Source organism: Phacochoerus africanus, chromosome 10, assembly GCF_016906955.1.
Source record: "Phacochoerus africanus isolate WHEZ1 chromosome 10, ROS_Pafr_v1, whole genome shotgun sequence".
NCBI classification, from domain to species: domain Eukaryota; kingdom Metazoa; phylum Chordata; class Mammalia; order Artiodactyla; family Suidae; genus Phacochoerus; species Phacochoerus africanus.
In genome coordinates this window covers 83580121-83601602 of record NC_062553.1, presented here as the reverse complement: position 1 = coordinate 83601602, position 21482 = coordinate 83580121, and the positions used below count along the sequence as shown (strand labels likewise).

At 41.2% G+C, this 21482-nt stretch overlaps 1 protein-coding gene across 1 annotated transcript in view; it reads left to right on the top strand.

Annotated features, from left to right (window-relative positions):
- Positions 1-21482, top strand: part of HHIP (hedgehog interacting protein) — an 86611-nt gene that overhangs the window by 42816 nt on the left and 22313 nt on the right. Inside the window, exons 5-7 of the mRNA XM_047798595.1 lie at positions 15995-16146; positions 16504-16677; positions 17235-17378. Coding sequence (XP_047654551.1) covers positions 15995-16146; positions 16504-16677; positions 17235-17378 — 470 coding nt within the window. The remainder of the gene's footprint in view (positions 1-15994; positions 16147-16503; positions 16678-17234; positions 17379-21482) is intronic.

The window sequence follows — 21482 nt, the reverse complement described above, 5'->3', positions numbered from 1 at the left end:
GAAAAAAATAGTTTTCCCTGTCAAAGTGAAAAAATGATAAGTGCTTTGGAAGAATAATCAAATACCACTTCTTTTAGAGCTGACCTACATTTCAAGAGTGACATTTTGGTTGGAGATTATAGCTCTGTTAGAATAATTGATGAATGAATAAATGATTATTCACTCCTGGGTATAATACTAAACTCTCCATCCTGCCGTACATTTAAGGAGAGCACCTCTGTTACCTACTCTCAGGTACATGAACGACAAACCCATCCTTCCCCGCCCCAGCACCATGAGGAGGACAAAAGCTGATTAGTGAGTAGCTAATATGGACCAGCTGAGTGTCAGTAACTTAAAATTTTTATCTTGTGTATTTTTCATTTAAAAAGAAATTATGAAGTAGACGTTATAATTCATATACAATAGAAAAGAAAAAGGTAAAAATAGCAACTGAAGTTCAAGTGTGTTAAATTACTTCCCCAAAGTCAAACAGCCTGTAAGTCGCCAGGTACTGATTCAAACCCAGCTCTCGCATTAAAGACCCACCCTATTAAAGACTGCTTACTAACCTGTGCCCTCAGATCCTCAAGACTCTCCACAGAGAGAGCAAAGAACAAGCATGGGAGAGTGGGAAAGTTCCCTTGTGGCTCAGCGGGTTAAGGATCCAGTGTAGTCATTGCAACAGGGTTTGATCCCTGACCTGGGAACTTACATGTGATGTGGGTGCGGCCAAAAAAAAGATAAGAATGGGAGAGTGTGTGGGCTTTTCACTCTTTCCTTTTCTCCTTTCCTGAAGAATCATACCAATGTTAATAACGTGTCTCTCTGGGAGATGCTATGCTTTCTTTCCTTGGAATTTTCTTCCTTAATTGTCTGGCCCCCAAAGTCTTGGCTTGAACGAACGTCTTCAGAGAGGCCTTCCCTGACCCCCTCGTCTAAATTAGATTCCCCCTGATGTGCGTTCCATAGCACCCTATTCTTTTCTTTTTAGTCCTCTCCAAAATTGAATTATATGTTTGTTTGCAGGCTTGTCTAAAGCCTCTCTCCAAGTCGAATACAATGGTCTGGCCGTGGCGTGTAGTAACAGTGGCTAACTTTTGCTGGGCATCTGTTGTGGGTCAGAGCTCACTCTACACTCTTTCCATTAACTGCCCACTCCCCGACAACCTTTGAGGTAGAAAATGTCCCTGTTTTGAAGGTGGTTAAACTGAGACAAGCTACGTACCTTCTGTCAAAAAGCTAACAAGTAGAGGAGCCAAGTTGCAAACCTTCTAAAGTCACAATCCCTGAGCCCATCTTCTTGACGCAAACCAAGAGAAATACGATGCTTCATGACCTGGGAGCAATGGGCTCACCCTGTTTGCCCCCTGATGGTTGAGTGGAGCACTGGCATCTGAGAGCAGATCTGTGCAATGAGTGAGGATAAAGGGTAGAGGTGATGAGAAGAGTGGGTGCTGGCAGTGGGGAAAGTGCAATTGTAGAAACACTTCCTTTGCCCTATGGTTTAGAATCAGGAGTTTGTCTCTGCCTGGTAATTCTGTGAATGAAAATGGGACAATATTAATGTGCCATCACTTTTGCCCACGTTGCTACAAATGTTAAATTATAAACATTAGAAAACTCGACTCTGTCTTGCTCTGTTTGGCTTGTCCCTCAGTTAACTAAGAACACAATCTCAGGAGATTTGAATATTAGAAGTTTCCTCAAATTCTGCCTTTTAGTCCCAAATTATATTATCCCTAAATATATAAAGTATTTTTTCCATTATATTAAGAATTATAGGGAACAGAGCTTCCTTTGCCTTGAAAATGGACCTACTGGTGAAACTTTCATGGAAAAGGTGAACAGGCAGACATTGTCCTTAAAATAAATCTTCATGTATTTGAAGCAAGTTATGTAAGCTTAGATTTTTTTTTCTTTTTTGAACTTAAGAAATCCAAGTCCTCCCTTTAATCTTTCTTCATAAATCCTATTTTTATGTTATAATTATTTTCATATCTTTAATCTGGACTTCAGATTTTTTCAGATATCTGTAATATATGTATAGTTTCCACTCTTACTCTGTCTTAATGTCATAATTGCATGATTATAGAAAACATAGAACAGCAAAAACTTATAGCTTAAATTGTTAAATTTTTGTCTTTTTAGGGCCATACTCAATGACATATGGGGGTTCCCAGGCTAGGGGTCCAATCAGAGCTGTAGCCGCCAGCCTACGCCAGAGACACAGCAATGCCATATCCGAGCTGCATCTGCAACTTACGCCACAGCTCAGGGCAACGCCAGATCCTTGACCCACTGAGCAAGGTCATGGATCGAACCTGCAACCTCATGGTTCCCAGTCGGATTCGTTAACCACTGAGCCACGATGGGAACTCCTGTTAAATAATTTAATATTCCAAGATGCATTTTCCACAAATATATATTAATTGCTTTTATTCAGAACTCATATAAATATATATCAAATTTCAAAAAAAGTTGCTTAATTTGGGATATCTGGGGCATAGCAAATGTTTGTTTGCTAATTGTTGATTTGTAACTAATGATATTTTAGAATAAGAATGATTTTTAATGTAAAAATGAATTTTTTAGACTGATCTTTTTTTAGTGTTGCTGTGTTGCCAGAATTCTGCATTTGATCATTTTTTAAAATAGTGACTGATGAAAATATCAGAGATTCAAAGAATTTGATTCTCCTATCTTGAAAAACTGCAAGTTTAATTGGCATTTAAATCATGTAAATACAAACTCTACTCAGAAAATAATTTCAAAAGTACCATAATTTTTATATGACCTTGAAGTTCAAGCAATCTATTGCATAACTTTTCAAGAGAAGTCACATAGAGGAAACCTCATATTTTCTCAAATTTATTAGTGCTCCTTGGTGGTCCAAACCGTTGGGGTTTTTTTCAAGGTTTCTTTTCAAAGCAATAATCTTACTTAATTGTTTAATGTTTGTTCTCATATAAGTCAATTTGAGTTCTTCTTTAGAGTAACAATAGGAAATATATAATGACAAAAAGCAGTAAAACATGATGAAGAAACTCAAGTATCCTAGTGTTGTATTTCTATATAATGATGTGAAGATAATGCTTTTAGCTGCATGATCACATGTCATAAAAAACAAACTTTATAATAGCAAGAGGTCAAATTCATTTAAAATGATTTTTACCCTTAGCTACAGTTAAGCATTAATCCTTAATATTGTGATTTTTCTTTCTATGAAAGGACTCTGAATCTTCCATTTTCTGACAGGAGAAAAAAGATGCTTCAGACTACAAAGGTATAAATCAGATGAAACTATCAGGCAAACATACTTTATTTCCCTGGGTTAAATGTTTAAAATAAAATGGTCAGACTCTCTGCCTCAAAGATTTTAGCTTTAAAGATGGTAACTGAAATCATATGAGTCCATTTTATTTCTTTAGTTTTAACATGAAAGTTTAATATTTCTAATAATTTCGTTAACATTTTTAACTTTTATTCTTATAAAAGTTAATCGTCCTTAACTCTGTTAGGCTTTTATTAACAGACTATGAAAGAAAAATTTTTAGGATGGACCAAGGCTTTCTAAGAAAGATATTTCCAAGCTGCAAGATGGTAAAAAGGATCCTTCTTCTTACCCATTAAGTAAAATACATTTTGGGGGGGTTGAAGGAGTGAGGGCATCATCTAAATTGTCTTTCTTGTTCCAGAGGAATTAGTTGCTTTTCTAACAAAGTTTGCTGATATTTGTCAGTTTAATATTTTTTTTAAAACTATTTATACTTGAAGAATGATTCTAAGAAGGAAATTCTTGAGAGCGTGTGTAGTACACATAAGCAAGTATTTCCTTTATTCTGTAGCATTATCTAATCTTTGGGGATATGTATACTTTTAATATTTTTATGTGTGTGTTTTTTTAATGGATGAGCATAGTCTCACACCCTCTTTGGATAATCTAATATTCTTCCTTAGCTCATAATTGGATATTCAAATTGAAATCTAAATTCACTGTCTTTTTAAATTTTATATAAATACCTGTTTTATCAGTCAATATTGCTCTGAAGTAATTTTCACAGCTGTTTGCCAATATGAAGAATGGGTTTTTTTTAATCATAAATCTTGAGAGTGCATTTTTACATAGAGCTTGTTTTTGGAGGGGAGAAAATACTGTGATTTGCCATCGGTATTATTAGAGAACACACAAATGTTGGGGTTAATTCGTTACTCCTATTCCTTTCCTTTGATTACAAAAGAAATCATTTTACATTTAACTTTAGAGTATACAAACACTATATACGTATACATATATTTTACCAAAAAAAAAAAAAAAGATTCCTACAAGTAGCCAAGTAGGTATGTTTCAACCCTAGAATAAAAATTCAGATTACCTCAAGTCTTACAAATCATTCATTAATAAGCCACTGGTAACACATACCATCTAAATCTTCTGAAGAGATATAGACAGATCTTTATCAAAACTATGTGGTAAGACTAGTGCTAAATATAAATATAAATGTGCCTTTCCATGCCTGCAATTTTCTGAAGTCCAAAAGTTCTTTGGATGGTAGCCGGCAAGATAATACTTCCTCTCCATAATTTAAATGCATTCCTGTCGGATTCAAATATATGGCTACACATTCTTTACCTCAAAATCACATGCCCTTCCAAAATATTGTGTTATAGATCAGTTGTGTTTAAGAATGGCTCTTCCATTCAGATGGTAAAGTTGACATTTATAAAATGATTTTACATTCATTGTCTTCTTTGATTATCTGAGCCTTTTTATGAGAGTGGAGAGAGCTTTCCCAAGGAAATCGCATTTGCCTTCCTCTCCATTAAATAACCAGATAAACTCCTGGAAAGGATTGTTGAGCATTCTACTTCTGTGTTATTTGGTGTAATACTTGTTGTCCTGTATTGCTTCGTCTAAAATCCAGTAAAGAAACAAAACAAACAAAAAACCACCTCATCCTCTCATGTTTAATGGATGATGTATTTAATTATTTTGAACCCCTGTTTAATTCACAAAAAGACTTGGGTACTTCGCCTTGAAAGGAACAGATCTGATAAAATTATAAAGCAGGAGATAAAAAGATAAGGCACAATACTAGCGGCGGGAAAGAATGAAAGAGGTGTGAAGGGAGAGTAGAACTGTTCTACAATGGTGGTCCGGCGTTTGCCAGAGCTAGTTGTGCTCACCTTGTCACACAAAACAGAGACATCAAGTTGCCAGTTTGAATTGGCCATGGTGAGATATTTACACCACGGAAATACATGCAAATCAGGATTTTTTTTTTTCCCTCCCAGATTGTCAGTTTATCAGCACATTGCCCTAAAGCCTTAATTAACCTTTGTATTAAAATAACTCGTGTATAAGCTTCATTTTATTCTCCTGCAGAGCTTTGTAAACTTAAGGAAGACTGTTTCAATACGACCTCAGCCCATGAACAATGGGTGCTGATGAGGGAATACAATCTATTTTGTTTGTTCAGGTCTTCATTTAGGAAATATTTGGTGGGGTGGTGGAACATAATAGTTTACATTATTTCTCCTGCAATCAGATCATCTCGGCGTTGCCACTTCTAGCTTTATATTCTGGGCAAGTTACTCAAATCGTCTATGCCTCTGTGTCCCTATCCAGAAAATAAGGATAACAATGAGATAGTATTAAACTTTAGAGCTACTATAAAGTTTAATGCTTGCAGATTACATAGCATGGTCTCTGGCACATAGTAAGAGCTCAGTACATGATCATCTTTTATGACAAAGCTTCCACTGGAGAGGAGATAATTTGTAAGACCCTGGAAATACCAAAATGAGGTCCTTGCCTTCAAGGTGCTTTTAGTCTAGTGGAGAATTGGTCTAGGTCCTAATTTACATATCTTACATTTTGCTGTGTCTAACAACAGGAACTCCCTTGAATATCCTGTGTTCTTTTAAAAATCTAAGGCCCAGAGTTCCTGTCATAGCTCAGCAGTAATGAACCCGACTAGTAGCCATGAAGTTGTGGGTTCTATCCCTGGCTTCACTAAGTGGGTTAAGGATCCGGCATTGCCATGAGCTGTGGTGTAGGTCGCATACTTGGCTCAGATCTAGCATTGCTGTGGCTGTGGTGTAGGCCAGCAGCTGCAGCTCCGATTCAATCCCTAACCTGGGAACTTCCATATGCCTCAGGTGTGGCCCTAAAAAGACAAAAAGAAAAAAAAAAATCTAAGGTCCAACAAGTATTAAACCTATAGGCTGTAACAGAAGAGTTTAGTGTAGTTAGAGTCTTTTAAAATTATTATTTGTATTCATTTTAAATTCCAAAAATATTCTTGCAGTTTGGGTCAAACTTTTGTTAATTTATTTTCAGGTACCTTAAACATACAGCATAAGAGCTTTGCTTTCTTTAAGTGTTGCCAGCATTTCTATATAGTTCCTTCTTTGGAAAAGTGTTTAGTGCTAGGACTTTGTTTCTAAGAAGAGTTTATACTTTCTGTAGCTTGAGTATTTTGTTATTATTTCAAATAGATGTTTCACACAGTTTAATTTTATTGAAACTGTTTTCTTTTAGAGAAGATAGTTTTGGAGACCTGAATTTTAGAATACCACAGACATCATTAACACTTGACACAGAGTGAACCACACCGTCCCTAGTGTTCAAGCCATTACCTGATGCCATATTGGATTTCTTGGGCAACTTGTGATAAACTTGGGACAGAGTCAATCCACTACCTAATAGGCATGCTGTATCAAATACCACAGTTCAAATAGGTAAAAAAGCCAAGGGGAAAATGGAAATACGAGAGTTGATTCTGTTTGACAAATATAAAGCTCGAATAAAATAAATCATGTACATCCATCCATAAAATAATGTGACCATAACCGTTCTTATGTATATATCCGAATACGTCTATACTCTTCCCCATAGGCATGGGGTGTCAAAAGAACATCAGTACATGGAAGCAGCTGGGAAGCTGTAAATCCTAGAACATAACCACTTCTGGTATCTTCCTTCTGTGTAGGTTGGAACTTAAACCCAGTGTGACTGATTTATTTTGTTTATGCTTGAAAAGAGTGGGGAAGAGAATTGTCAAAGAGGGTTCTATGACTTTGAGATAGCCGGGCTCCATCTAGAATGTCTTTTATCCTCTCATTTGTACTTTTCTGTGTTGTTTTTGTGTTTGCTACCTTCAGAAGGTAAAATGTACATTTCTAAAGGCAGAGTTGACAGGGACCAATTGCTGCCTACCAAAAATGATTATACGCCATAAGACACCTCCTAAAAGCTCTGAATTGCTAGGTATCTTCTAGCAACTCTCCACCTTCCTTTGAAGCAGGACACACTTCTTTGTCAGGGGAGTGTGGTAGAGATAAGCATGGGTCCTGACAGCATGTGGAAACTGTAAATACTTAGTGAACTGGAGCAGTGGGTAAAGTGAAGAGGCCTTGAAGAGACAAGACAATGCCATGAAGAGCACTGTTATCAGAAAACCGAGAGTCGTTGAAGTTAAAAGAGACTTACATAAAACAAAAGCCAAAAAGAGGGAGTCCCCATTGTGGCTCAGTGGTAGCGAACCTGACTAGTATCCATGAGGATGCGGGTTCAATCCCTGGCCTGGCTCAGTGGGTTAAGGATCCAGTGTTGCAGTGAGCTTCGGTGTAGGTAGGAGACACTGCTCGGATCCAGAGTTGCTGTGGCTGTGGTGTAGGTTGCAGAGGCAGCTCAGATCCTGTGTTGTCGTGGCTGTGATATAGGCTGGCAGCTACAGCTACAGCTGTGATTCAACCCCTTGCCTGGGAACCTCCATATGCCACAGGGCCAGCCCTAAAAAGCAAAAGAATAAAAAAATAAAGAAAAGCCAAATCTGGAAAAATAGAGGAAATTTTAAAGAAAGAGGGAGAATTAGTACTCTAAATGATAGGTTGACAGTGTATTGTGGCTGGTTTCCTGCTTCAAGAACAGAGAAGTTGAGATAAGAGAGTAGGTAATAAAATGGCACATGATATTTTCTAAAAATGTTGATTTCCAAAGTAAAATTTGAGTGACAGGAAGACTACCAAATTATTCCAAGTATAATGTTAATTTGATAGACTTGATCATGACCTCCTCCCTAGAAAGAAGGACGGGCTAAAGAAACTCCCACATTTCTTCTGGAGTGTTTTCTGACACCAAATGACAAAGGTTTGGGGTTTTTTTGTTTTGTTTTTTTCACATCAACCACTTCTCCAACATCAGCTGGGTGTCCAACCATCCAGTTCAATTCTGACTGTATCTGGAGTTAGCCCAGACCCCACAAATTAACCGCCCAGTCCCACAAGGCTGTCATCCCTACAGGCACCAGCTACAACTGGGGTGCCTAAGCGACCCACATTTCTGCCCCGCTGATTACAAATTCAGGGCTTCCCACACGATTCCCCTCAGGTTCAATAACGGATAGAATGACTCAGAGAACTCAAGAAACTGCTTTACTTACTATTACAGGTTTCCTATAAAAGCTGTAATTCGGGAGCAGTCAGATGGAGGAGATGGACAGGGCAAGGTACTAGGGGCTGGGGGACATAGAGCTTCCAGGCCGTCTCTGGGCCTGCCACCCTCCAGCACCTCAATGTATTGACCATCCTGGAGGCTCTCCAGACCCCACTGCTTAAGGTTTTAAAGAGGCATGATTGAGTAAATCATGGCCGTTAGTGATTGAACCCAACCTCCAGTCCTTCACCCCTCTCTGGAAGTTGGAATATGCGACTGAAAGTTCCAATCTTTGAATTACATTTTTGGTTCCTCTGGCTGCCACCCCCCATCCTGAAGTTGTCTGGGGGCCCACCAAGAGTCCCTTCTTAGCTTAAACTCAGGTAAGGTTGACAGGGCTCCTTATGAAGAACAAAAGACACCCTTATCACTCAGGAAATTCCAATGGTTTTAGGAGCTCCGTGCCAGAAACCTGGGACAAAGACCAAATGTAGTTTTCATTAGAGCACATAACCACATCATGCAGCCCCTCCCACAGGGTCCTCCGGGATTGATTCCCCTCTGAGACCAAATGAGACTTTAGGAACTATTGAAAAAGCAATGCTTCCCCCCCTTTCCCAGAAGTTGTGAAGAAATTAATATGCTACAGTGTATTTTGAAACTTAAGAACAAAGCAAAATAATACAGTTTCAGGGAGACTAAAATCCTCCAATTTGTAAAAATGATTTGCCCACACTGAATTTTACCTTCCTTGCATCCTGTGATTAATGTAGGAGTTTTGCGCTTGACTGAATTCATAGATGCCCACATGTTCTCTTCCTTCTCCTCCTCAATTCTGCAAACTGCTTTCACCTCACTCCGGAGGCTGTTGCTTTTCTCGAATACTGACAGCTGAGGGAGTGCCTGCCCTGAAAGCACTTTCCTTAGGTGTCTCCTGGTGGATTTATAGGGGAACTCCCCAGGTCTCCTCTTTCAGGTCACTCACAGCAGTTCATGGCCAGGATGGCTCAAGTCATCGGGGCTTTGGATCTTTTTTAAAAAAACAGATTAAAATAGCCGTGCAGGTAGGCAGATAATGCCCCTCCCTGAAAGATGTCCTCGTCCTAATCTCCAGAGTCTGTGAATATGTTACTTTACAGGGTAAAGAGGAGTTGAGGTGGCAATAGAATTAAACTTACACTGAATTATCTGGGTGGGTTCAGTGTCATCACACATTCTTAAAAGTGGAAGGGGGAGCAGAGGGGGTCAGATGATGAAATATGAGAAGAATTCACCCTGCTGTGTTGATTCTAGGGCCATGAACCAGAAAATGCCAGATGGCTTCTAGAAGCTAGTAGGGACAGGAAATGGATTATACCCTAGAGCCTCCAGAAACGAACACAGCCCTGCAAACACACTTATTTTAGACCAGTGAGACTCTAACCTACAGATTTTAAGATCATAGATTTGTATTGTTTCAAGCCACTTAAATTTGCAGGGATTTTTACAGCAGCAGAACACCAATACACTTGTATTGTATTTGAGCTAATAATTCTTCAAACAAACGTATTTCTCATTTCTGAACAGCCAGAGGTTCCAATCTAAGAAACACAGGTTTGCACAAGGGGCCCAGGTTGGTCTCCAAGTCCCCTTGGTTTTTTCCTGATACGTGCCAGCAGAACACAGCCATTCTAATGACAATTAATGCAGGAAATGTGAAGACCTACCTTATGCTAAAGTATATATTTTATAGAGAATTAAATATACCACCACTCCATTACTATGTTAATCCCTAGCAACTCCATCATTTAGAAAACAACAGTTCTACCAGAGGTCTTCCTTCCTACCTATGTGCTTCGGTCACATGAGTAAGATAAGTTAGAAGATGGCTTTCACTGTTAGCAGACACTGTGAAATCTTCATGTAATTAACTTGAAGGGAAAAAAAACAAGCTTTTTTCCTTTTTCTTATCCAGTTTTAGAGATGAGAAACCTCAGTGCTAATATACTGATCAACCTTTGTGTCAGAAAAGGTTAATTTTCTGAGTACCCAGAAAGATATTTACCCTCTTTAATATGTGTTTTTGGGGCCAAGCATATTTCTACCAGTGTAGCACTGTTCGACTGCCCCTGCCCCATCAACAGCATAAGGAAGTATGGGGGAGGGGGGAAACAATTGAAATCTTATTTTGTTATCTGTTTCCACAGATAAGCTCCTGGAGTGCAGGAATTCGTTTGTTTGTTTTTTGTTTTTGTTTTTTGTCTTTTTAGGGCCGCACCTGTGGCCTATGGAGGTTCCCAGGCCAGGGGTCAAATGGGAGCTCTCGCTGCCAGCCTACACCACAGCCACAGCAATGACAGCTCTTGTCAATGCCAGATCCTTAACCCACTGAGTGAAGTCAGGGATCGAACCTTCATCCTCATGGATGCTAGTTGGGTTTGTTACTCCTGAGCCATGATGGGAACTCCCAGGAATTGGTTCTTCTTGATTATCCTATTCCTGGTGCCAAGTACCTAACACGTAGTAGGTATTCAATAAATATTTGTTAAATGGACACTAAATGTAATTTTTTTGACAAGGTGGTAGCAAGGAATATCTTGAACTTAGCAGTGCATTATTTAATCTCTCTCTCCTTCCTTTCTCAATACCATATAGTCTGCTGTATAGATCACTGAACTTGAAGCTAGTCACTTGCCAGAGTGTCGCTAAAGAAGCTATGCCAAAATGAGAACCGGTATTTGCAGTTCAATGAAGCCCAGTCCTGTTCCCTAAAATGCACAAGTTACCTGCCAAATATAAAATATGAAGGCAAATTTTAAAGAAGTTGGAAATCAGAAAAAATTAACTGTAGCCACATTGAAAGAATGAAGGGAGTGTTTTCTTTAAAATATTTGCAATCGGAGTTCCCATCGTGGCGCAGTGGTTAACGAATCCAACTAGGAACCATGAGGTTGCGGGTTCGATCCCTGGCCTTGCTCAGTGGGTTAATGATCCGGCGTTGCCGTGAGCTGTGGTGTAGGTTGCAGACGCGGCTCGGATCCTGTGTTGCTGTGGCTCTGGCGTAGGCCAGTGGCTACGGCTCCGATTTGACCCCAGCCTGGGAATCTCCATATGCCGCAGGAGCGGCCCAAGAGATAGCAAAAAGACAATAAATAAATAAATAAAATAAAATATTCGCAATGAAAGGCCACACCCCACAATTTCTCTTTAAAAGGGAAAAATCTCTTCTTGTTATAATCAGTTTATGATTACCCATCTTTTTCATAGATGCTTCATTTTCTTCTAGGAAGAATATTCTTAGCCAATTAGTTGGAACTTTGACGTGTTCATCGGAAAAGAATTTATCTTAAAACCCTAGGGCTAGATCTGATCTTGTATTGACATGAAAAGTCATCAATACTCTCTATTTGGGGTGGGGGTGGGGGTCTGTCTCTTTTCTGCTGACCCTTTGAAATTGTTCCTGAGAGCTGAATGATCACTAGAATGGCAGTTAACTGTTCATGAAAAGTCCCTAAGGAGGATTTTTTGATTCACTCTGAAACACAGCTGGGTGAACAGCCAGCTTGCAGAGTGTATGGGCACATCATTTTCAAATCATTCAACTCTCTGACTTGGAGGAGTCACTGATGCTTGGTGCGGGGCTGCCCAGAAGATGATGTGGTATTGGGAGGGCTGAGCAAGGGGAAGGGAGGGGCTCGTGGCAGCCCTCGATGATGCCTGGTTGAGGCTCCGTCAGTGAGCTTGGAAAAAAAAAGCACTACCCAAACAAAGGACACCCTACTGTACTGTTCATAAATTACATGTCGCTAGTTTGGTTCTAGCCCGTGATGTGCACTCCCAAAAGCTCAACGTCCACACACAGCCATCGGTGTTAGTAATGAAGTACAAGGTATAAGGTGAACATCTGATGCATTGCTGCATTTCACATGGCCAAGGAAAACCTTTTAGGCGTTGGGTTACGAGTTTTCAAAAGGCTGATGGTGGAAGTCAGTGCTTTTTTGCAAGGCGTGGCTCCCCACACCAGGGATCTTCCATTTGCTGTTCTATAAATGTGTCTTTCTCCCTTTTCAGACAGCTTGGCTGTACTGATTAATCACTAGAGGTTCCTTCTCCCCAGCTGCTCAATAAAAAGTTCAATAATTTGACATTTCTGGAAGGAGTGCATGGATTTAATTCTGTAAAGCTACACGTAATGAGGGGAAAGGACGGGAAGGAGTATCAAGAGTGTCAGGAACACTGACACAAGGGCTTTCTGCTCAGCTTGGGAGACCTGGGGCCGGCACTCACCTTCTCGGGCTGGGCCTGGGTGCTGGGGAAGACTGTGATTGAGGCAACCACAGAAGGTCTGGAAGCCTCAAATGTCCAGTGGTGGTTCTGGCATCATGGCCTCTGACCTTGGTCCAAAACTAAACATGCGCCATCAACAGACTTCTCCATCCTTAAGATTGGTCAGGAACGTACTTTAAATGGACAGCATAACTCTGAAGGCCAATTCAAGCTCAGTGTGAGCCTACCAATACTTCAGTCTCCTGACAGCAGTCATAGCACCCTCCCTCCCAATCTCTGAACATTTAGGAGTCAAGTTATATCATATAATTTAAAAAGCTAGTTTCAAGAGAGACTCTGGGATGGTCACATAGTATGCTGCATTTTTCATCAATATAGTTATGAAAGTGAGTATTTCTCTGAAATGACTTGAGTAATTAGTCATGTCTCTAGGTCACCCAGAACACTACTTTGCACCTGGAAATTGACTTTAAAAAATGAAATCGTATGTAATGATTAAACAAATGTAAATCCTATAACCTGAAAAATTCAGGACGCTTTTCAAATGTGTTTCTTGCCATTCAAATGTCTCGTTCTATTTCCATATTTGGCACTTTAATAAAAGCCAGTGATGCCCCCTCAAATGCGATCCTGCAATAGGTGAATCTTCCAGGTAAACGACCACCTTCTCTCACTTGTGGTTTGGTTTAAATCTCTTTTCCCTTCTGTCTTCCGACAGTGCAGAAATTTCACATTCCTAATTCCCAAAAAGCAGCCTACGCAGTTTTAAACCATGTTGCTCTCCAGCTCAAATTGTCTTTCAGATGATTTGATTAAAAACTACAAAAGAGCTGCTTTCAACAAAAGCTTCTTATAGTGGAGCACAAACATTTGTGAAGTGGGCATGCAATATTCATACTGCATTCACAGCTTTAGAGGGAAATACATGCAGAAGAGGAATTTCTTGCAAACTAAATCCCACCCCCTAGGCTTCCCTCCTTATACATCCATCAAGGAGGTTTAGATGCACAGTGGCTTTTCTACAATCGAATCTTAGTTATGCATGCCCGCTTTCAAGGTCTCATAAGAAAGGCAAGAGATATTTGTTTAATGAAGATATAGGAAGAAAAAAAGCAACAATAGTAAAATTGTCGTAACAAGATAATCCAAAAAACGGAGACTCATTCATAAATCATAGTCAGAGAGCCTTACTTGTCAGTGAGATTATTCTTTGGCTTAACATTGAAATTAAGCATAATGCGGTATGCAAATGAAGAGGTTGACTTTTTTGACATTTGAGCAGTGGGTCCTTGCGGGCTATTCGCAGCCACCGTATTATGTCTGCACGAACTTTGGATGTTTCCTCTTTGGATGGCCTATATCTGAAAGTAGCTTTTCTCTAATCCAGGAGATAAAAGAAACAATGCTTATTAAAAGTGAAATTTTATGCATGAAACTTTATATTCACAAATCCATGTAGCATACAAACTACAAACTGTTCTAGGCTTTGCTAGTAACCCATGCTATTCCCTGGGACAAAAGCAGGAGAGTGCTTCCAAGATGGAGCATAGCCTTGTGAAGAAATTGCAGAATGAGAGATTCTTTTCCCTCCTCTAACACTTCTAAGGAGTAACTTACAGCTTTTCTCCATGGGAGATGGTGTGCTGTTTGATAAAATAGTGTATATAAGGTAATGCCAGGAGGCAGGGAGGGAGTGGGATGGATGGGGAGTTTGGGCTTAGTAGACGCAAACTGTCCCATTTTTTTTTTGTCTTTTTGCCATTTCTTGGGCCGCTCCCGAGGCATATGGAGGTTCCCGGGCTAGGGGTCGAATCGGAGTTGCAGCTGCCAGCCTATGCCAGAGCCACAGCAACGCAGGATCCGAGCCACGTCTGCAACCTACACCACAGCTCACGGCAACGCTGGAACCCTGACCCACTGAGCAAGGGCAAGGATCGAACCCGCAACCTCATGGTTCCTAGTCGGATTCGTTAACCACTGTGCCACGACGGGAACTCCCAAACTGTCCCATTTAGAATGGGTAAGCAATGGGGTCCTGCTGTACAGCACAGGGAACCAGATCCAATCACTTGTGATAGAATGTGATAGAAGATAATATGAGAAAAAGAATATGTGTGTATATATATATATATCTGAGTCACTTTGCTCTACAGCAGGATTTGACAGAACACTGTAAATCGATTATAATAAAAAATTATTAAAAAAATAGAAAAGGTCACGTCCTAGCAGCACTTGCAAACATTCCGTTTCCCTCACATTTTTCATCTTTGTATATAACTCAGACTACAGGGGAAGTGTTCGCCGGCTTCCCAGAATATGAACTTGACGTCTCTGATCTAGATAATTTTAGATACCTTAACTTCATTATAGAAATTCCTCGACTACTTGTGGGCTACAACAAATGCTAAGACCATATTGAGTTTCCTCGAGCTGAATTAGCAGAAAATAAAGATAAAATGCCTTTCTATTTAAGAACACGATGATGTTTTAATTGTTACAGCATTTGGCATGCCTAACGTATACAATTCTTGACATTCATATAATAACAGAAGAAAGTTGTTTGGGATTTTTCTTTTATTTCCTAGTGTCCCCTTTCCTCTCCAGGGTTTCTCTCCCTGCCCCCTCCAATCCCAGCCCCGGCTTTTAGCTCTCCTCTCATTTCTCCATCTTTCTATAAAGAAAAAAACTCATGTGGGGAAAGGATACATGTAAAAATACCTCATTTCTCTGCAGATAGGCCAAGGCTGCTTATTACCTAGCGATGACAACAGACCACCATGCTTGTGACAACTGATGTAGATGCCTCCAGGGTGAAACAAAGGTTTACGTATTACACAAGCAATTTAACTGTTTTCTAAACAGATTGCCAAGACAGTGGGAGCTGGCAGCCCACACTGTGTTTTAGGTTTTGGAGACTTGGATTAGAAGTGACTCCTGATTATGAACCTTTTTATTTGTCTTCAGCGAACTACAAGCAACCTAGTAACCCAGCAAAGAATTCTTCCCAGCCCTTAAACTTGTCTTCCTAGCTCTCCCAGATTACACACACAAATCACTTGACAAAAGTGGCGCGAGGGTCTCGCGCATAGATAACCCCCCAAGACAATTGTCTTGTTCTAACCCTTAAAGAGGTCTGCAAAGTGAAATGTTTTATAATCCTTTTTGTGCAGGAGGCAAGGAAGCAAAGAAAAGAGTTTGGGCAAAGATTATCCAGGAGAAAGAAAGAGACTCTTTTGGGGGGTTCCAGTTGAAACACAATAAAGAACATAATTAACTTCACAATTCTTTGTGTTTTTCATTTGACTGCAGGGAGGAGATGAAAGGGGACTGCTAAGCCTTGCATTCCATCCCAATTATAAGAAAAATGGAAAGCTGTATGTGTCTTATACCACCAACCAGGAACGGTGGGCCATGGGGCCTCATGACCATATTCTCAGGGTTGTGGAATACACAGTCTCCAGGTATCACCAAGACAGTTCATCATCTTCTTCTCATTGTCGCTTCGTAATTTTTTGTTGAGAAGTTAGATTCACCAGGAGGGGGCAAGAATTAACCCACAGTCTCTGTCTTGCTTAAAATCCCACCCGTGCCTTTCAAGAAAACTGCGAAAAATGGTAGCTTTGGCCCTTTTCCGCACTCATCTTCCGACTTAAATGCCGCCTCTGCAACCTGGAAAATAACATCACTTAGCAGTAATTTGTATTAGCTACATGCTTATTTATATGCCACGTGTTTGCTTCACTCTGTGTCTAGTACTTACTTTGGGGAGTCACTGCATGTCTTTCACAAGCCTGGTTTGTTTCCTCCCCACCATGCAGAAAAAATCCCCATCAAGTTGATTTGAGAACAGCCAGAGTATTCCTAGAAGTCGCCGAACTCCACAGAAAGCATCTGGGGGGACAGCTGCTCTTTGGTCCTGATGGCTTTTTGTACATCATCCTCGGTGACGGGATGATCACACTGGATGATATGGAAGAAATGGACGGGTTAAGGTAAACACACACACACAAACACAGGTTCCCCAAGATGTTAGAATGTTTTCAGTGAGTTAAGAACGGTCTTTGAATTCTATCACTTTGGTTAAATATCCAACTTTTATTATGTGCCTGTATTTATAAAATGAAGAGGAATTGAATAAATATGCTGATGTAACATTTTTGAAAGTCTCTATACGGAGATGTCCTAAAACCAGTTCCCGCTGTGTGGTTTGTGCCCCGGCTACTGTTTGGCTGCCCTGACATCACTCTGTGGAATGGACTAACATCGTCCAGGGGAGCTTCTTGGGGGACATTAAGATTGGCAAAAAAATTTTAGAGGGCAGATGCAAAAAGCAGCGCCCCCCCTGATGCTGCAGCCTTTGGCCACCATCAAGCTGTGTCTTGGTGCTGCCACTTGTCTGAAACCAACCTGCCCCCTGATATGGAATTTGGAATTTGATAATATTGTTTCAGTTATGGGCCCCATTCTTTTATCTGTAGAGCAACCTGCCCCCATGTGGTTAGGTGAAATACAAAAGAAAAGGCATTTATGCTGTCTTCCGATCCCTCAGCGACTTCACAGGTTCGGTGCTCCGGCTGGATGTGGACACTGACATGTGTCAGGTGCCGTATTCCATACCCAGGAGCAACCCGCACTTCAACAGCACCAACCAGCCCCCGGAGGTGTTTGCCCATGGCCTACATGATCCAGGCAGGTGAGAACACAAGCCTGTCCTCTCTTCTGTCTTACAGTCAGGTCAGGATTTGGAAAGTGGGGAAGGAGAGTGTTTCCGGGCACAGAGCTGTCACGAGTGGTATCCAGTGTGTGCCTCTAAAGCCACACCAGTTCATTATCTCACCCAGTATTTTGTCCTCTTTCTTCTAATGTGTGAAGCAGAGGTGGAAAAGACAAATCAGACAAGGCACAGGAACCTTCACAGAGAAAAATCACCTTAACATTTTGGAGAGTAATCATTACACACTGTTGGACGAGAGACACAATTAAGACTTCAGTCTGGGAGTTCCCATTGTGGCTCAGTGGGTTAAGAACCCGACATAGTGTCTGTGAGGATGTGGGTTCGGTCCCTGACCTTGCTCACTCGGTGGGTTAAATGTTGCCGTGAACTGTGGTGCAGGTCACATCGGATCCAGTGTGGCTGTGGTGAAGGCCAGCAGCTGCAGCTCTGATCCACCCCTGGCCTGGGAACTTCTATATGCTACAGGTGTGGCCCTTAAAAATAAATAAATAAATAAAAGAAACTTCAATCTGAACAATTCAGAGAGATAATAAGACTTTCAGCCTTTCATTGTCTCCCTAGACCTCCTCAAAATCCTAACTTCCTTATACATGAAATGAGGATGGTACCGGCCACCTTGCAAGGAGGCTGTAATGGTTAAATACCAATCTATAAATGGAACGCCAAACAGAGTGTCTGACACACCTGATAGATTTTAAATAAATTATGGTTCTTATTATCATAGCTTCATTGAACATGTGATGACGCAGCATCATGTGGAAGGAGTTGAGCTAAATGTCAACATTTTTGGACTTAAAAATCACATATTCTAAATAAATTCAGATTGACTGTTTACTACAATGAACCATAAGGAAAGGACCATGAAGACGTATGTAGAGTGAGAAATTGGGGTGTCCTTGAAGGTGCTAGGAAGCATACTAGAGCAATTCTTTCATGAAAACTTCATCCGATCTGTGGTCTGTTATTCATACTGAGGGGTATCTGGCCACATTTATTCATTTACTAGTTAAGTTATTATTGCCATTTAATGTTTATTGAGTGTTCACTATGTGCAAGGTGAGTATTTCTCAAACTTTTTATTTTTATAATCCCTGCTGCCCTTCATCTCCCCTCCATCAAAGTCCAAGTGTACAGTTCATTTCCTTTCTGGCATCTCAGCAGATCTTAAAATCTGTGCGACAGGGAATACTTAAGGTGGGTTCAGGATGTGGAGGAAACTGTCACATTCCATTCCTATAGCTCAGAACGCGCAGACACCACCACAAAGCAGCACACTTTGAAGTCGAGCAGCCTGAGTCACCACAATCCCACTGGAGCCTTCATGCAACCTTCCCGGGGGGTCCCGGACCCTCAGTGTAAAAACACAGGGCGAGGTGCTTTCCAGACCTTACGTGTGGCAGAATGCCTGAGCTGTGGAGTCTTAGCTCCTCCGGCGGTAGAGGGCTGACGGAACAGTCTGCCTCCCTCCGAGAGTGTTGCAGGCAAACGAGGATTTAATAAAGCAGAAAGGAAACGAAAATCATTATTGGCTAAAAAGTAAAGCTGGCTTTTATTAAGCACCTTGGTGCAGAGCAGCAAACCGAGTCTCTTGTGCCTATCATCTTAATGATAACTCTCAGCTGGCACTCCAAGGAAGCAGGCATAGTGCACCGCCTCCTTTTTGAAAAAGACTTTAATTTTTAGATCACTTTTAAGTTGACAGCAAAATTGAGCAGAAAGTACAGACATTTCCTGTAGACCCCTGCCACCACACATGCATAGCCTCCCCCACTATCAACATCCCCCACCTCAGGGATTTGTTATAATCAGTGACCCTACACGAACACCTCATTACATTATGTACCCATAGTTCATTTACTCCCACCAAAGACCATCGTTTACCTTATGTTCACTCTTAGGGTTGTACAGCCTCAGGGTTTGGACACATGTGCATGACATGGATCTACCATTACCACTGAATTAATGAGGACAAGAAGGGGACTGTGGCCCCGTGACGCAGACCTACCATTACCATTACATGGATGCTTACAGTATCATACAGAGAAGTTTCCCTGTCGGCTCTATTTTGTATAAAAAAACTAGAGCTTAAAAGGCCCAAGTGCTTCTTAGTGGATGTGGTGTTCAGCCAGAGCTAGACCTCGTGGCCTCCAACACCTTTGGGAGACCTGGCCTTTTCTTCCAGATTTGCTCTTTCTTGTTAGAAAGAGGTCACTTTTTTTTTCTTTTTTTTTTTTTTCCGGTCATAGTTTCTCCATCTTCAAAAGGAAGGCAAAACAGGGGAGTTCCCGTTGTGGTGCAGTGGAAACAAATCCAACTGGTATCCATGAGGATGTGGGTTTGATAACTGACCTCACTCAGTGGCTTAAGGATCCGGCATTGCTGTGAGCTGTGGTGTAGGTCGCAGGTGCGGCTTGGATCCAGCATTGCTGTGGCTGTGGCGCAGGCTGGCGGCTGTAGCTCTGATTTGACCTCTAGCCTGGGAATGTCCATATGCTGCCTGCAGCCCTTAAAAAGCAAAAGAGCAAAAAAAATAAAAGGCAACACAGGAAAATTTTCCCACTCTGTATGGACTTAGATCCACCTTAAGTCACAGCAGGTCTGTGGCATGATCCCTGCCAGACATTGCGTGCTAAGAATCATTGAATTAATGAGGACAAGAAGGGGACTGTGGCCCCAGAACAGCTAACCCACGTTTCGAAGATCAGGCTTAGAGTTTCTTTAAGATGAGTGGGATCACCTGGCGCCGATAGGCTTTGTTTTGTTGTAATTGTTGTTGTTGAAATAATTGCTGCAGGTGACTCATGTTGCTTAAGCCCCAGAACCTACTCTCAGATTTTAATTTTTTTAATTTATTAATAACACCCACAATTTTGTTTTTGTCACTGATGTATTTTGTTGGCCTAAAACAGTGATTCTCAGGGGGATGATTTTGGCCCCCAGAGGACATTTGGCAATGAGGAGAAGCATTTTTTGGTTTCACGAGTTGGAAGGAGGTCACGGTACCGATCTAGTGGGCGGAGGCCGGAGAAGCTGCCAAACATGGTACAATTCTCAGAACACCCCGTTCTACTCCCAAACAAAGAAATATCTGGCCCCAAGTGTCAGTAATGCCAAGTTTTAGAAACCTAAAAACAAGGCAAGTCAGTTTTCCACATTTGTGAGAGCTGAGGCTGAACATCTCTGTCATGTATTGAGTACTGCACCGGAAGTGGAAAACAGAGTGGTTGTAGGGATACAGGATGGTGTCAGTGTATGTTCACCTGTGTGATCACAGAGAGCTTTAAAAATATTATTCAACTTCATTCTTCCCTCAACCCCAAGCCCCCATGCCTAGTTCCTCAATGATTTAAATATTCAACAAATATTGGGCCCCTCTTATATTCCTAGATTTGAACTAGGGAACAGAAATACAGTGATAAAGAGATTGGAAGTGGTTCCTGTCCTCATAGAGTTTACAGTCAGTGGCTTAAGTCACAGAAATAATCTGGCCCCAGAGTAGGGGTGAGCACGAAGTCAGAGTTCACAAGAAAAACCTCAGTGGCTGTAGGGACCAGCCGTATTTTATTCCTTAAATTGGAGTGCATGCTTTCCCTTGTTAGAGCAACCCAGGCTTTAGAATGTAGTGATTCTGTGTAAGAAACACAAAGCTAATGCTATAGCTAATACAGATCTTCCTTGACTCGCAATGGGGTTGGGGTTAAGTCCCCGTGAAACTACCATAAATGGAGAATGCACCTAATGGTCCTCACCTACCAAACACCATCGCCCAGCCTCGCCCACCTTAAACGTGCTCAGAACTCTTAGGTAAGGAATTCCTGTTGTGGCTTAGAGGATTCAGAACCCGACTAGTATCCAAGAGGATGCGGGTTCGTATTCCTGGCCTTGATCAGTGGGTTAAGGATCCAGTGTTGCCGTCAGCAGCAGTGTAGGTTGCAAACATTGCTCGGATTCCCCCCCACCCCCACCCAGTGCTGTGGCTGTGGTGTAGGCCGGCAGCTGCAGCTCAGATTCAGCCCTTAGCCTGGGAACGTCCATATGCCATGGGTGTGGCCCTAAAGAGAC